Here is an 18,428-nt window from a genome sequence, read left to right as displayed (position 1 = left end):
CGAGTCTCACTCAGGCTTGCTGACAGCTACACGGAAGCTGGCAACTTCGAAGCAGTTTGCCTGGGGAAGAATTCCTGTAAAACGAGTGGGAAATGGAGTCAGGGTGTAAGTCCAGCCTGATTTCCAAGGGCTGTCCCAGTGATTTGAAGGCTGATACTGGTGTGCCTCAAAGCAGGACATGGACAGCTGCTCTTGCCCAGGCTGGTTTTGAGGACAGAGAAGTTCCCAGCAGGAAAGTGGGAGCTTGGGTGGCCTCCCAGCACTTTGGGGTGGCATCCCACAGCTCTCAACATCCACCATCACCCTGTGCCGTGAAGCCAGCTGGTTCCCCAAGGCCCAAAGAAGGGATTTCCCCCCAGGTCTCTGCAGTGGGTTGGTAGCACAGTGCTCCTGGTTATCTGGGGGAAGATGTTGTGCTGGCAGCCTCTGCCTCACCAGCTTGTCACCTCGGACCGGGACAGAGAGACCTCGGCCAAGCTGGCCAAGCTCCCCTGGAGGACATTGGCACGGCTGGCTGCAAAAGGCCTGCTCTGCCCCACACAGCTCCTGCCAGCACACGTGCTGTGGGTGTGGGATATCCTAAGGGTGGGAGACGGGCAGGGCCTGGAGACGCTTTGTGCTGGAAGGAAAAGGCACAGGATGGTGGCAGGGTGGTGGAGCAATGGGTGGGAGACAGGGGCAGGGCCTGGGGACACTTTGTGCTGGAAGGAAAAGGCACAGGATGGTGGCAGGGTGGTGGAGCAATGGGTGGGAGACAGGGGCAGGGCCTGGGGACACTTTGTGCTGGAAGGAAAAGGCACAGGATGGTGGCAGGGTGGTGGAGCGGGGGCAGGAAGGGGCCTGTGCTGGGCGCCTGCAGTTTGTGACATCACCAGAGCAACACTGGAGCGACACTGGAAGGATGGGGGAGTGAACATTCCATGCCATTCTGTCAGGTCACAGTGGCATGAGGAGCCCACTGTGAGCCCAAGTGAGATCTCGGCTATGCCACTGCAGTGAGGGGCCTGGAGCAGGCGGTGCACAGCCACCATGGATGAGAACAGATATCCTTTTCTTCTTCTACCTTCTCCTCTTCCTCTGCTCTCCCTGCCCTGTGACAGCTGCCATTGGGATGCCCCTGACATGGCCCTTTCCCCTCAGGCCTGGGCACACAGGGGATGCCCTGGAGGGCCTGGGGCAGCCAGTCCTGTCAGCCAGGGCCGGTTGATAATGTTTGGGTGGGCACAGTGCTGGGAGCACTCGTTCCCTGGTGTTTCTTGGCACTCCCCACCATTCCCTGAGCCTGCTGAATCCCCTCGGCTTCCCCACGTTTCCCTCCTCTCACTGCAGCCCTTTTTGCACCCTGACCACCCCTTGATCACACCCTCCCTTCGGCCCTTCTGTCACTGCTCTCTGGGACTTTGAGGACAGAGCAGAAATCTCTTCCTGCACACCTTGGGGCCTGCTGCATTCTCAGAGGGCAGAATGCAAGGATGTTCTAGAGTATGAAGAAAGGGAAGCACAATCTTCTTAGGTTTAATGAAATTAAACTTTTCCCCCTCATCCCCTCCATTAAAAGGCAATTTAATTGGCCAGAATCTTCCTTAACCTGACGTCTCATACGTGGTTTTGGAATACAATTCAGAATGATTTCATGAATGGGAATGTTGATTTAGAGGGCTGCAGGAGGCTGCTTGAAAAAATGCAAATAAAATTTGATGAAGACCATTTAAAACATATTTTCAAGGTAAGGTGTATGTACATTAAGCAATGAATGGTTTAGAAGTTCAGTTACACACATCATATGTTTGCTGATTTTTTTCAAGTTAATTTTTTGGGAAATGTATTTCAAGCTAGTGTGGTGTGCAAAATCAGCAAAGAATTTTCCTCCTCCAGGTCTTTCATGTCTGTGTAAAATAGATAACCCAGGGTTTGAATTTGAATCATGAGCCTTTAGATTGGAAGGTATCTCTAAGATCACTGAGTCCAACCATTAATACATTGAAAAGTCCACCTCTGCAACTTGTCCCTAAGCACCACATCTGCAAGCATTTAAGTACTTTCAAGGAATGGTGACGCAGACACTTCCCTGGACAGCCTGTTCCAATGCTTGACAACACTTTCAGTGAAGAAATTTTTCCTAATAGCCTGGCACAACTTGAGTCCACTCCTGCTTGTCCTACTGCTTGTTACTCGGAGAGACTGACACCCACATAACTCTGTCTTTTCTCCACAACAAATTGGTGTAAGATGGAAAATATGTTGGTTTGGATTCCCAGGTTTTTTTTTGTAACATGTCTGCGCTTGAGAAAAGTTAAAGCATTCTGGTTTCATCCTATTCAGCTTCTCTGGTCAAGCTAATGAGCCCAGACATGTCTGTCTGATTCTGGACAGAGCCATGAGAGCAATCTTCTCAAAATCCTCTTTCCAGGAGGACAATTGGGATTTCTCTGAGCTGTCCAGGCTTTAGATCCAGCACACATTCATTCCTTTCTCCACTATACCTCTCCTGTAATATTTAAGAGGTGTGCCTGAATGGATGGGAATCGCTCTCTAACTCCCTGGGAATGGATTTGGCCTTGAGAGGTGGCAGTTTTAAAGATATTTCTGTGAAGATTATATGATACAGCTAGAAGCTGGACTTAAGTTCATTTAGTGTAGGCAAGCAAACTACTGCCAAGCAGATCTTGTCTCAGTGAGCAAATACTAACAAATGAGTACTGGATACATATTTTCTTCATGTAATGACTCAAAATATCTAAGATTTTCCCTTTACATCATTTCCCCCCCAAAAAACCCCATCTGTCTGGTAATGCTTTTTCCCTAAGGGAATGAAAACAAGTGTGTATATATATATAAATATATATATATTTATTTATATAAATACATGTATATTTACTTACTTTCACCTTTATAGATATGATTCTTTTGAGAATGTTGCAACCAGCTGGCAAATTTTGTCCTGATTTGGCAGAGACAATTAACTATGGCAAGTCAGAAAGGTCATAAGAAGGAAGGCACTAAGCTTTCCTCACCCTGTCTTCCTCTCTCATTGTTTGCCTTCTCAAACCAAGGTAGAACCAGCAGCATGAGCTCAACCCTGGCTGAAGAGGCTTCCTGTGGTTTTTTGAACTTTCACTGCATGGAGAAAGTTTCAAAGCTAGAGGATCTCTTGAGAACTTAAAAATATTTCTTGTGGTTTCCTCTATCTTCCCCCTACTTTAGTTTCTGGCAGGAATGTGAGAGATGGTCAGCTGTGGGAAGAGAAAAGGAGATTTGAGGGAAGTGACCTGCAAAGAAGAAGTCTGATCTAGTTGTATTTAACAACATATTATACCCAATAGCCTGATCTAGTTATTTATAGCAGTACTGTTAGGTGCCCTATGCTATTTGAGAAAGATTTACAGGGGTTCAGTAGTTTGAGGGGTTCAAATATTTCATCAGCGAAACAATATGTAAAAATCCAAAGCATTCTGGATGTTACTGACATCTTTGTAATTAACTGCACATCAGCAGTTAATCTAATGGTTCTACATAGCAAAATACATTTTATAGAAAGCTAATTTTAAGGAATAATCAGCTTTTTTCTTCTCTGTTCTCTTTGAGCTTATTTTACTGTAATACTCTTTTGAGCAGTATCAGAATTATGAACATTAAGGTTTTAAGGAATAATAAATTTTCATCTAATTTCTCTCAAGACTTTGTCTCTTCTTTTTCTGAACAGCAAAAATTTGATGTGCATTAATAAAAATAGGAATGATAAAAATCTACCCCAAAAATTTACAATATCTTTTTATAGTGACATGATTTTTATCACTTTAATTTGAAGAGTTCTTTTGTGTAGTATTATTGCCTGTATTTCACCAGGAGGCAGCTAAAATAGAAACTTTACTTTTTTGTCCAGCTTCTCTTTGTGCCAGTAACTAAGTGAACATCCTCCAAGTCCTGATAGACTGTTTATTTTCAAAAGAAGTTGGTATTTTCTTTTCCTGCTTAATGGTTATAAGCAAATTTGCAGCACTGTTAAGAACATTAAAAATTGGATGGAAGAAATCAACCTTAGATGGGGAATTTCTCAGCAGTAATGAAATGTGTATAATTAGCATTTGTACAGAAATATTTTCTTGCTGGTGATTTCTGTTAATAATGATCATTATTATTCTCTTTTGCAAACTCAAAGCAAACACTGAAGTACTCATTTGTAAGATTTTTTCACTAGAACTCCTCATGAAATTTAATTTTGTACTCGTTTCAGTTATTTAATATATTTTTACTCCTATTGTACTTATTCAGAAGTGCAGAAAGAACTTTACTGCATAGGAAGGAACTGGCACCAGATCTTTAAACTTTTGGCTTTCATGGTATGGCTTCAAAACCAATCTAATTTAGCAGTAATCCAATCTCTTGATCAAAGAGCAGCCAGAGCTCAAGTAAGCAATTTCCTGCTTCTAGACATTTCTGTGGAAGCCAAACCAGCCATAGTAAGGGCCATGTTTGGATGTTTGGATGCTGGAACGTGGTGTCTTTGGCATCTCAGTTTAAGGAGCCAACAACTGAGAATTTTCATCAGTTTACAGTCATAAGCACTGAGGCAGTGGATTGCCATTTGTGGTTTTTGTGAGCAATTTTGTCAGAAGATTTCTCTTGATTTGGCAGGTTTTAAGCAAAAATCAGGCTAAAATGTTAGAAACATTTATATTTCTATATTGATATTAATTAATTAATCAGTACATAATTAACTAATATATAACATATATACAATATACAGCATATAGCATATACTATATTTTATATTATATATTAATAAATAATATTAATATATGTAGTATATAGTATATAGTTTATATAATAGAATATATGTTATATATTATTATATATATGCTATTATATCTTAATATACGTATTACATATTATATCTTATTATGGTTATATTATATTATATTATATTATATTATATTATATTATATTATATTATATTATATTATATTATATTATATTATATTATATTATATTATATTATATTATATTATATTATATTATATTAATGTTTTAATAAATTTATATTTATATTTATATTTATATTTATATTTATATTTATATTTATATTTATATTTATATTTATATAGAAATGCAATTTATATTTATATATTATATATATTATATTTATGTTTTTATATATTATGTTTATATATATGCAAGACATATATTTATTTCTGTGCTTATTTATATATATATGCAGTTACTTATTTTAAGTAGAAAATTTTAAAGGAAAAATAGAATTGTTAAACCTGTGAAAAATGTAAAAAGCAGAAATGGTAAAAAAGCATTATTCTTCTCAAATTCTTTTGTGGCCTTTTAACTTTTCTAGTGACTTTTATACTGAAACACATAAATTAATTACTATGCTAACATTCTGTAAGCTGTATGAAAACAAGCTTACAATTCAAGAATTCTGAAAGTGTGAATAATTAATCTAAGTTAAACATTCTGGCTTGTTAAGATTAGAACATGGTGTCATAGGTTATTACAAAATATCTTGTCTTCAAACTTGAATATTGTTTTGTTGTGAAACAATAAACTTCGTTTATTGAAGTGTTGAAAGGGTTGTATTTCTTGGTAATTTGGTCATCCTTATTTCATTTTTAAGATTACTGGTTGCTGATTTTGTGTGCAAATTTGACTGACAGTATTTACAATATGGTGTAAATAGCTGTTGGAGAGGTATTATACTAAATATATTTTCCACTTGATAAGTTTTATGCTGCACATTTATTTTAATGCATAGCATTTTAAAGATTTTCAACAATGTGTTTGAATATTAAAAATGCATTAAATCTAAATTTATTGCACTTATTTAGATGCTAATTGTGTCATATGGTCCATTTTACTTTACATAAAATATTTGTAGCACACAAAGTGTCATCTAAAAGTTGAGGAGTGTAATCTGATTGTAGTCACTGTTGCCTGAGGATTCTTCTATGATGCTCACTCTTATGGTCAGTTATAAAAGAGTGTTTGGTGCATAATTTGTATAATTGCATGTTGTTTCATTAATTTCTTTTTTTTTTTTAATAAATTTTGCTTGCTTTTTTCCCTCAGAAAACTATTGACAAACAGTCAGGAAATATTATTAGCATGGACGACTTCAGAGCAATTTATCGAGCTCTTGTACACAGGCTTGAGTTTGAAGAACTATTCAAGGCTTACTCGACAGATGGCAAAATTCTACCTGACAGCCAGCTCCTTAAATTTCTTATAAAAGAACAATTTCAAACTGAAGCTAATGAAACAACTGCCTTAGAAATTATTATGAAGTATGAACCCATTGATGAAGGTATGTACAGTTTAACTATTTGATATCTAGCTCTTATTTCTCGTGCTTCTCTCAATGACTGTGTTGTCCTAAACCTCATATATTTCTTTCTTTAAAAGCATGTCTTTTCATCTATTTATTATGTTTTCTTCCTGTGTTTTAATTTCTTTTTATGGTGCCCTCCTTTCTCTGCTCTGTTCTTTTTTCTGTCATTTCTTTATCTTTTTATTTCTAGTCCTTCTACAAATTCTGTTCTTCAGCTCATTACAAACCATTTTCAATTTGTTTTTCTTAAAGTCCATATCTGCCATTTTTCTTCTCTGCTCGTTACACTGTCTTCTCTCCCTTGAGTCACTTAGTGAAAATTCAAGGCCTCAGACAAGACTTTTATGTCCTTCTGACTTCCTTGCAGGGGCACTGTGGAAAATTTTTGTAGGTGCCTGGTCACCTTTTGTGAATCACTAGAATGCTGAGATGAGGAGGGCTTCATAAATCTGTAACATGTTCTTCACCTATTTAAAGGTGCCTCAAGTTGGGGTGTAACACTTCTGCTGAGCATCACTGATTTCAACTTGTGGCAAAATTTACAGCTAGGAAAAGGATAGAACTGCATTTTGCTGCAAGCTGTTACTTTATTCAGTGGAATATGTTCAATTCTTTCGTTTCCTTGGTTCCCAGTCGTTGAAAACGGGTGGAATTGATAAGTGGTTAAGAAAAACAAACCCTAGGGGAAAATATTTCTTCTGGGATAATAGCACTGGATTTTCTATGGTGACCTGTGGTGGAAGAAGAAAATGGAAAATGCCACTTTTTCAATGAGAAACAGAAGAACATTGGGTGTTTCATTTAGAGGCACTTACTGTCCAGTAATAAAAACATGTGACTCCTTATGCCTTTACTCTTTAAGGCTGCCTTTCAAATTTAACTGTATTTTATTAAACATATTCTGCTCTTTCAGAGGAGCTAATGTTTACTAATTGTTCAAATTACCAGCTTAAAAGGTTCCTTTTATTTTGTGTTACCTGTTTTGATGGGAAAGTTCAAATCTATAGCACAGTTAAACAATGAATAATCTTCAGTCCATTAGAAAACACCTTTATAAATATCAACTGAAGTTTCTATAGGTTTAATTTAATGTCTGGTTGAAATTTCAGATGCTGAGACAAATTCTTGTTTGTTTCTTCACCTGTGATAAATTTGTTTGTCTTGTTATTGGAAATAATCTCGCTGAACAAAATAACCTCTGTATTGTTCATGCTCCTTTGAGTGAATTCATACTCCCACTCAAACATATTTCTTGAAAAGTTCCAGTTATGATTGACATGAGAGATGATTCATATGGTATTGTGATAGACCATTTTGTGTAAGTGTCGTTCTGAATTTGCTACAGAACATTATTCATCAGGATGATCTGTTGGACTCATCTGTCACCCTTGCCCTCCCTGTGTCTTACAAAAAGGGAAAAGGCCAGGCTTTGACATTTGATTGACAGGTTTGCTAATAGTAATGACCATTCTCTCATAAATGTGATAGCACTGCTATGTCAAGATTAGGATGAAAACAATGACTACATTTTACATCTAATTTAAATAAATCCATTTATAGCATCCAGTGCATCCCTAACATTTCTGCAGAGAGATTTTCAAAGCTATTGAGCCAGATAACTTTGAATTTATTCTCTGTAGGTACTGTAGCTAGCTCAGGACAGTATGGAATAAACTAATCTTTCATTCTTGTTATACAATTTAGATGCCCAATGTCAAAATACTACACTAACAGGTTTTTTCACGTGTGCGCTAAAACCTTGCATTTTTGGTAGAAAGAGCCATTTCTATGGAATTGATCACAAAATATGTGATTCACACCTGACAGTTGTGTCTTACTAGCACCCCAATGAGAGTTTTATTCTTCCCAAACATTCCATTATCTTCCCGTTTTACTATTAGCTTTGAATAGAAGACTCAACTCATTAAATGAGATTAAAGAAAACATGCTAACTAAATAATTTTTTTTTAAGCTTGGTATATATGTCTTTTTTAAAAAAAATTCTGCTCATTTACATGGATAGGATTAGAGGCACAGTGAGGATAAGAAAGTGCATCCCAGTATTATTTACAATGTAGAGCCATTCAAGGACTCTATTCCTGCCTATTTTCCTGCTAGGCAATACAAAAACAGGGCAAAAATGCAATCCTGTCTTAAAAAAAACAGCTTGCTTTGTAAATAACAATATAAGCCTGGTGCATCTGTCAGACAAGGACTTTGAGTAATCCAGAATGTATTTGTGAAGCAAAAAAAAAACATTCGCAGTTTATTCCTAGTGCACACAGTCGTGAAGGTTTTTTTTGGATTTTTGATGTATGTGAGACAGAGCTGAATGTAGAGCACAAATTTGCAGAAGAGAGCATTTGATCCCATTGGCCAAGGTAAATCAAACTTAATAAAGGAGACATCTCTGCCAAACTCCCACAGATTTCATAAAAAATCATGTGAAGTAAGAAAGATGGCTTAAAAATCTCAACTAAGACAATGGCTGTGGCTGGATTTGAGAGACACAATATATCAGATTATGAAAAGATGTGTAAAGGTCTAGTCTCAGGGAAAAAAATCAAGACAAGGTGATTATGAGATATAAACCCTTAGAAAACTGAACTGCTGTTCAGATAGATACTTTATTCCAGCATGCACCAGCTGTAAGTGTGGGTAAGGGAGAAAAAGCCTCCCTAGAATATAAACTGAGACTAGAAAAGAATTAAGTGTATTATAACTTTAGTCAAGGAAATACTTCTCTCTTTACTGTTCCCTTAGAGCATGAATGTTTCATACTGATGTAGTCAAATTTCATAGTATGAAATTCCATCTGATGATGTTTCTGCCTTTTAATGACTGAAAGATTCCTCCTTCCATTATAGCAGAGTAAAACCCTTGTCTGTGATTGCAAGTATTTCTCATGAGTTCACCCCTAAAATTCCCAGCAAATGTATCTGTACCCACTCCACTCTCTCTGTCCCAAGTACCATAGACATTTAATTACTCATTTAGCTCTCTGGAAGCAAAGAGCACTCACATACATTTAAAAACATGGGAAACATCTCTCTCTCCACATTTCCTAGTCTCACATTCCGTTCAGGCTCTTCTCCTCCCCACTCCTGAGTCTCTATTTCAGTCCAGACACCTCTCCCAGACCCTGGCAGGGCTGCAGGTTGTACTCAGTCCCTTCAGGAGGAAATGGGTCTTGCAGGAGGCTCTGGCCAGTGCAGAGTGATTTCTTGCTTGTTTTGTCTGCCTCATTGTGGGTACTCGAAAGGCCTTCAGGGCAACAAACATCTTGTGATAGTTTTCCATTTTTTCTTTCTGAAGAGAAACATTTTCAAAGAAATTCCAAGGTAAATAAGAAAAATGGAATGTAATAAACTCTGAAAATAATGTATAATGTAATCCAAGTTTTTCAAATACCCAGGTTCAAATATCCATAATTCCTCTCTGATATGACAGTATTTGTATATATGGCAGAGCTGGAGTTTACCCTAACAGGAGGAATGAGAAAAATAATTTTATCTTAAATCAGATTTTAAAAAACCCCAAACAATATAAAGGAATATTGTTAATAAAATGAATTGTACACTATCCAAAAGAGGAGGGCAAGACAAAAGAAATCATTGAACTTTGTGAACAAAAAGAGGCAACGAGAAGGCAGAAATCTTTTCTTGCCTTCCCTTTCTACAACAAATGGATATGTGTGTGCACACTAACTACTGCTAAAAGGTCCTAATGGAGAAAAAGACTGAGGTTCCTCCAGGGGAGAAATGTAAGGTCTTGATGAAAGTCTTTTCACTGTGGAATAGTTATGGAGATGAATTCCCATTTCCTTTAATGTAGAAGCAGAAAATGTCTGTAAGTGGTCAGAAAATAGCATGGCTGGGCTATTCCTCAGAAATGTAAGCTCTGTAAAAATACAAAGATTTTTAGTCTGTTGATTGGAGACATGAGCTGAATGTTTTACTGAAGTCTATGAGCTTACATCTTGACTAACAAAACAATGTTAGATGTTCATTTTTTGGGGATTATGGTCATTAGCATATTTGCTTGAACATTAATTTCTCTTGAGAATATTGCAGTTAACTTTTGTCGATGACAAGAACAGCCAGGAAAACATCATAAATAATTCAGAAAAAAAGCAAGACTGAAAAGCCAGTATTTTTTCACTAATTTAATAAATAAATGCAGAAAAGGTAGAACATAAAAGATGTACACACACACACACACAAATAGTTACTAGCTCTACTTGTAATTGCTCAGAGAAATCTATAGACCATGAAAAATAAAATAATCCAAAATGAAATCCAGACAGCTCATGTAATTCATTAGAGGCAAAACATACAGGATGAGTGTATTCTGTTTTGAGTAATGTGAAAAAATTCAAAATGTTTTTTAAAGATCCAGACAGTAGAAATTTAATCCAGTTGTTACAAGTATAGAACAATATACCACGTGCATGTGGATAAATCTATAGGATTCACTTTTCAAGAGTCATCAAGGCTGCAAGAAGTCATCCTGCAAATCTCTCAGCTAAAAGAAGACCAAAGAAATTCCCGATGCAATAAGTACAGTCGGTTCTGTAATATTATTAATATTATTAATCTGAGTAAGATAGTCAAAAATATGGATGGAACAGGGTAGGACCTTCTTAAATGATGTAATCAGGTCAGTGAAGACAGGTTGACAAATCCAAGTTCTTAGAAAATTGTAACAAGCTTGACTAATACAAGTCAAAGGTTACTTTTGAAAACAGGGGGGAAATGAATGATGAATTGAAAGACTGGAAAAGATCAAATGTAATATTTGTTTTAGAAAGGGAACATCTAAAGAACTAGTCACTGTCAGTGACTAGAAAAAAAAAGGAGAAAATAATAAATACGTAAACCCTTCTAAGATGGTAAAAGTGAGTTGCAGTTTGTCAGGACATTCCATGAAGAAATAGTATCCTGTTTTCTCCTATGAAAGATTAACAATACAGATGGATAGCAGAAAAACGAAAATTATCAGAAATCTGAAACAGAAAATGCCCTGGATTGGATTTTTTTTTGAGGAAAGGAGTGGAAAGTGGGAAGTGCAAAAGCAGTGTTCATAGGAGAAAAAGTGTGAAAAAAGAGGAGAGGAATAATACCAAACAGAACAAATATTTTGGACAGCAAGGAAGTTTCAGGGTAAATTTCTGTTTCCTAATTATGAAAAATTTCCTAACAAGGTTATTTAGCAGTTGAAATGCTTTTGTTGGGTTGTCTGTGGATTCTTCATCAATGGAAGACTGGAAGAATAACTTCAGAAAGACTTCTGTTAGGAATAAGTTGTTGGGTGAATGCATGTTTGATGTATGGATGCCCTTCTGTTTTTCTTTATCATTGTAAAACATTGCAAGTTTTCTAGTTCAAAGACCTGTGTAATTGAGAAACAATTATTTTCTGTAAATTCTCATCCAGGTGTAAAACTTCCAGTCTGTCACACACCAAAGATCGATAATTGCAATTCTAACTTGTACATTCTGATTCTTATAGCTGCAGTAAGAATTACCAGGGCAGAAAAGGGGGTTTTCCTACTGGTATTTCCAGTCCCCAAGTTTGTATACATCGACTTCTAAACTATTATTAACATAAAATAATCTTGGATTATTTACTTATTGTTAACTACTAGCCTAACGGTGACAATAAAATTATTTTAGAGTAAGAACTGAGCAAAATCCCTCACTAATTCAAACTATATTTTGAAGCAAATCTAACTTTTGAGATTATATCATTTGTAAAATGACTGCATTACAAACATGACATTGAGAGCAGTAGCTGGCAGTGTAATGGCTCTGTTTGCCATTAAATCAGTCAAAACCAAAACAAATGGGATGACTATCACTGGTATGGACTCAATTAGTTCATTTTGTTATAAATATAGTAGTGTAATAGGCTTGATTTGCAATTCATCTGTGTAGACAGTTATTTCTTTGGTTACAATGCTATTTTTATTTCAAATATTTCTAAACATGATTTGATCAATATTTATTTGGAATTTTCCACCCCTGGCAAAGACATTTGGTGCTAGAAGTCATAGTTTCTGCAAGATTATATTGAGAATTTCTGACTTTTTAGAGAACAATCCTGGTTCTTTTAAAAGAGAAGATTCCCTTAACACGTTGTCTGGCATGTTACTTTCCAAAGTAAATGACAAATATTTTATTTATATTTAATTAGGACTACTGAAAATTCTTCTTAGTGCTGTCCATAGAAGAATAAAAGTGTCAAAACACATTTTTTTCCTCTCAGAAGTTTGAACCACAGCAATTCAGCTCCAGAATCACACGTATCTGATGTTTGTGTTGTTTATACATTTGGTATGAATTTTAAAATTGCAGGAAAGCATTGTGCTGTATAACCTTTAGCAGTGTTCAGAATTGGCTATTAAAAATTTCAGAAAGTGCATCAGAGTGGCTTCACAACAGAGATTTATTTTTTTTTCCTTTTGTTTTTGTGCAGTGAGGAAGAAAAGGCAGTTGTCATTTGAAGGATTTATAAGATACCTGAACTCAGACGAATGTTCAATATTTAAAAGCCAGCACAAGACCGTCTATCAAGATATGAACCAGCCATTATGTGACTATTTTATTTCATCTTCTCACAACACCTACTTGATAGCTGACCAGCTAATGGGACCCAGTCACTTATGGGGCTATATCAGGTATATAGACATAATTTTTAATATTTTGAACTTTCTTTGGCTTTTTTTTTTTTTTTTAATTAATGCTAAGTCACATACAATCCTACTTGGAAATAAGGGACAAAGCCATCAAAGATACAAGTTGAAATGAGAGTGGTATTTTATTTTGTGTGTACACTTTTCAATATATTTGCCAAACCATCTGTTCATAGTCTGGAAGCAATCTATTTTTTTCACTTACATCTCAGAAAATCAACCTTGCAGCAAATGGAATCTATAGTATATTGTACAGTACACGATTAAATCAGTTTTTAATCTCAACGTGCCATGCAAAAAATAAATAACTCCCTGAAAGTAATGTAAAATTCCTGGGCAAGCTGTGATCTGTTCAATGTAGAAGATGTGTGTTGGAGTATGTCTGTGTCAAGGATATCTGTGTTCAGTGCATGTTGCAGTGTGGGCAGGTTAGAAACAACAAAAACAACAAAACATGGGCATTCAAGTAGGCAGCAGGGAGAGGAACCTGTGCAGTGTGTGACTCCAAGAGGATGATGACCAGGATGCCTTATTGCCAAGACAGGGAAGAAAGAAATTAATTGTGTAGTAAATGCAACACTGAGAGGGCAGGATGTATTAAGAATTAGGAGGAGATGTGTCCAGAATTATTTGTACTACTTTAATGAAGAGAAAGCAGCAGGAATCATCATCTATCTGAACACTTTGTAATTTTTTTTTTGGTTGCTCTCTTGATGTTCTTTAGTGACTTGCAACCATCAGAAACAGTACTGAATTTCTAACAGTATTTAAAATTCCATTATGTTAATGCTGCCTTGCTGAAAGTAATTGCAAAGAAGGTATAACCCCCTCTCTCTTTATCTCCTATATGTGTGAGGAAAATGCTAAAATCAGCTAAAGGCATATTTGACATATTGTTAATGTGTGAAAAGCAGGATGTAAAAGACAGCTTGGTAATTAAGTAAAACAGTTTATAAGAAATGTTTCAGTTAGTTGCAAGTCAAATATTAGAAACCTAAGAATTTAAGGGATGACACTAACATATTCAGATTAAAGCAGTAAAGTCAGGGTGTCTCAGAAACTTTAGCACTCTTAGAAATGTGGTCTGGGGAGAGGAACTGTTTTATGTAAAGACCAAGTGCAACCTGATTCTCCAAGTACTATAGATTTTTAAATATAGTGATTCTCAAAATTCTAAGCAAGTTTGGAATAGTAGCACGAAATAGCATTGAAAATATTTATTCTTTTATTTTAAGTGGCAATTTGCCTTTGTTCCAAAATTCCTTAATTGAAATCTTTGATTTTTAGCCTTTTAAGGAAAATAATGCAGGTAATCCCATATTCTTTAAAGGTCTAATAAAGTTTATTAAATAACACACACCTAAAATAGGCAGAAACAGAAAATATGTCTGTCTCATATAATTCTGTAGGATTTCTATTTATGGTGAAAATGAGGTGTTTTTTCTGTAATTAATCCCTGTGCTTGTAATTAGAAACACAGCAACTTGTATAAAAAAGTTTGCTATCTTTCTTTTGGCTGCAAAATTGTTTCTCTTGTTCTTCTGAAGTGCTCTGTTAAAAGGATGCCGTTGCCTGGAGATTGACTGCTGGGATGGCACCAACAATGAACCTATTGTGTATCATGGTCACACTTTAACAAGCAAAATTCCATTTCGCTCTGTAATTCATGTGATTGACAAGTATGCATTTATGGTACGTACAGATCTGTGTGTGTATACATGAGTTGGTTAGAATGGGATGGTGGCTTTAACTAAGTGGGGACATGGCTCTTGTAAATTCTCCAGGGTAAAAAAATGCAACTGAGCAATGGGTATTTTAAAAATTAATTGCAGAGCAATTGTGCTATTTGTTCTTAATGTAGTTTAAAATCTAGTTAAAGGAATCATAATCATTTTTCCTGATAATGAATATAAACCAAACTTAGTGCAAAGGATTCAGGTGATCTCACTCAGCTTGTTAGGTGGAATTCTCACCTGACATAATTTAAACAAGGACTGAATCTATATTGAAGACCTAGTTCAGATTTTTTCTGATGTTTTCCTCCTTCTTTATATCCCTTAAAGGTTTTTTTGTCACTTACTCTTCTGCTGCTATGAGTCTGTCTTGTATCCTCTGTGTGAATTTATAAAATAGACAAAAATATTAGATAATAGATGAGTTTGAGACTTTGTTTTCCATTTCCTCTCTTTTGATTTTGAATGTTGACACTGATAAATGTTAGCAGCTACTGATGTTTTTTGGTCAGGTGACCCATCAGAGCAAAGTTCCTTTTACCTATCTCTAGAAAAACACTGAAATCTGGAGAGTTTTTGCACCGTCTCAGGCTTTTGTATAAGCTTCTGGTGAAACTCCTGCTCAAAGGAAGTGCTGAATGACTATTAAGATAAATCTCAGAATCAGGCCAGCATTATGTGTATGAATATATACATCCACAATCATAAATTTATGTGGATTTTCATGCATATGTATTTATAGCCTTCTCAGTGTTAATCAAAGCTGTGTTTTTTTTCTGTTTTCTATATAAAACTTAATTAATCTCTGATTTTAAAAGTGAAATTAAAAACATGATTTTATTCCACTGTTTTTCAAAACCCACTGGATAAAACTTTCCTCTTCTTGCTAACACACAGCATATTGTGCTTAACTCTAATTCAAACTTCAGTTCTCAAGCCCAAGTGCCAATGAGATGATAAAATCACAACAGGTCATGGTTGGTACCAGCTGTCCATGCAGGCTGAGCTTTTCTTCTCTTAAAAGTCAATAGCAAGTGCTCAGGAGACAAATGTAAAGACAGGAAAAACATAAAATGGTGTTTTCCTTATTGACAATTTAGGCTCTGCCTGAGCAAAGACTTCATTCAGACTATATTTTTGGTATCCACCAGTATTATTGGCAACTTATGAGATTTACTTATAAGTCTAGATGGATGCATTTCTTTTGAGTTCTTCTCTAATTTTTACTAATTTTCTCTTTTTCACCTTTTAGCTTTAATTTTTACTCAATTACCCTTGCTTGAGTAGTGTGATGAGAAAAGTGTATACTGTCCCTAGAAAAGTTTGTGGTATTATCAAAAATAAAAAATATCCATAGCTTGTTCATGTAAAGGAAATAATTTCTGAACAAGCTTTGGGGAGACTATCAGAGTCTTGATAGACTATTTGAAAAGTAGTCAAAAAATCTGTCATAAACTAAAGCAAAAGACATTTAATTCTGATTTATGCTTTCAATTTTAATTTTAGAATCTGATTTTAGCTTTTAAAACCAAAACAAAGCAGTCCTTTTTTCATATATGTCTAGCTCTGTTTTAACTTTCTGAAGGTGCATTTCTTTTTTCTTCTTCAATTGTGCTTTCTTTTTTCCACAAATGTTACCTGTTTTATTGTGTTACTAACCTGGAACAAGTGATCTATATTCTGAAGTTTTTGAAAATGAATGTAAATACAGATGGCCAAGGGGACTTTTGTAAGATATTTTGGAAAAGCAATTATTCATATTTTTATTTATTAATAATAAAATCCTAAAATTATATTTCCAGTCATCTGCCTATCCAGTTATACTGTCTCTGGAGAACCACTGCAGCCCTAAACAGCAGGAAGTAATGGCAGACTGCTTGAAAAGTATTCTAGGTGACAAACTTCTCACTACACCAATTGGTGGTGCAGTAGATATGACTGAACTGCCTTCTCCTGAGGTAATAACTTTTCATTTTTCTCTATGAAAGAAATGGAAATGATGGTGGGGTTCTTCATTATTTTTTTTTTTCAGTCCTCTGGGACTGAATTTATGGATCACATCTGTGTCAGAAATAGACTTCAGGTAGTAACAAAAATATTTAAACTGCACCAAAAAAACACATGGAAATACATCTGTTATTTGCTGATTTATTTTTTTGTTGCTTAAATTGAAGGAAATTCCTGAAATTTAAACATGTTATTGAAATGGAAACCTGAGCCTACATTTTTTGTCAATAACAGTGATGATGGAGGTTTTTTTTGGTCCTCTGCTACTGCAAAGCCATTCTCTTTCTCAGTGTGTTTCTCCCTCAGACAGCGTTTCTCAGCGGATGGCCCGAGACCCCTGGGACATGAAGTCAGAAAAGGCAATTAGATGGGTGTTGAAAATTTTATTGCAAACTAAAACAAATACATTTCCTTTGTTCCAGTCTTTGCACATAATTTTCTTTCAAGGACAAAAACTTTTTTCAAGTCTTTTGTAGCACAAATACGTGCACACATACAAAATACTTATTTCAGCTTCTCGCTGTTGCCAGTATAGCCATATTTTATTCCTTGTGTTTTTACAGTAGCTAAAAAAATGCAAATGAAAATGTGGGAAGGAAGCACTGTCATAAGGAAAAACAACACACAAAAGGTGTTTAAAATAATTTTTTAAGGATTTGTCAAGGAAAAATATTTTTGAAGTGATCTGTGCAAGAAGATGTGCTGAAGTATTACCGTACTCTTATATTTCCATGACAATGTTGTAATATTTAATGTTCATGTTTCTCCACCCTTTTTTTTTTTTATTGTAGCAATATATTTTTTTGCATCATGGTTTCCAACATAATTTTGAAGCCTTGAAAACTGTTTTTTCAATTAGGAAAAAATCTAAACTCTATCAAACAGGAGGGCTTGTTGTAAAGCTTCTCAAATCACGGCTGGATTCAGTGTAGGAGATGTGCAAGGATCATATGTCCTCTGAAGCAAGCACAAAATCAGTGAAATGGAATCACTGAATCACACACTTAAAAATATTAATTTCTATGATATATGTCCCTTACCATATGGTTACTGTGATACAGGGAGTTCATACTTCATATTTCCACAGCTTAGAGTTTTCATGAGTCAGCTCTGTAGAGTTTTGCCTGAAAATGGATTGCTGGGTCTATGTATGGAAATGCTGTCAGCTGAGATTAATTCTCCTGAGCTTTTAACATATTAAAGTATTGTGAGACATATTTCCCATCTGTGCAAGGTGTAAGGATTACCTAAATAACGCCACTGTCGTCACCTGATTACAAAAGTTTTAATTCAGAAAATTATTATCTTGAGAATGAACACAAATGAGGATCTTCTCTGTTTCTCCTAGGTTTTCTGATCATGCATGTAAGAAAAGTCAGTAGGACTTTACTTAGCAATGGAAATATGTAGCTATGACTGAATTTGTAAATTCAGTTATAAGCTTGACTTTGGCTGGCATCTTTTTGAAGAGCCAAAAAAGGAGTTTAGTGACATCACATCTTTAAAGCTTGGGACCTTGTGCATTTTCAAGGCCTGGGTAAATTCATTGTCATTTGAGAAAACCAAATTCTGAATTTAGTCTTCAGACTGCTTTACTCAAGCTGTGCAAAAGAGATGTTACAGAACCACAAATGATGAATTTGAAATGCTCTTTGTTG

The 18,428-nt window shown here is 35.6% G+C and overlaps 1 protein-coding gene across 1 annotated transcript in view; it reads left to right on the top strand.

The window, feature by feature from the left end:
• The first annotated feature begins 408 nt into the window (after nt 1-408).
• Nucleotides 409-18,428, top strand: part of LOC131586088 (1-phosphatidylinositol 4,5-bisphosphate phosphodiesterase zeta-1-like) — a 45,443-nt gene continuing 27,423 nt past the window's right edge. Inside the window, exons 1-6 of the mRNA XM_058852826.1 lie at nt 409-563; nt 1,576-1,726; nt 6,079-6,313; nt 12,814-13,015; nt 14,578-14,722; nt 16,566-16,721. Coding sequence (XP_058708809.1) covers nt 409-563; nt 1,576-1,726; nt 6,079-6,313; nt 12,814-13,015; nt 14,578-14,722; nt 16,566-16,721 — 1,044 coding nt within the window. The remainder of the gene's footprint in view (nt 564-1,575; nt 1,727-6,078; nt 6,314-12,813; nt 13,016-14,577; nt 14,723-16,565; nt 16,722-18,428) is intronic.

This window comes from Poecile atricapillus, chromosome 18, assembly GCF_030490865.1.
Source record: "Poecile atricapillus isolate bPoeAtr1 chromosome 18, bPoeAtr1.hap1, whole genome shotgun sequence".
Lineage (NCBI taxonomy): Eukaryota > Metazoa > Chordata > Aves > Passeriformes > Paridae > Poecile > Poecile atricapillus.
This window is presented reverse-complemented; position numbering and strand designations above follow the sequence as displayed.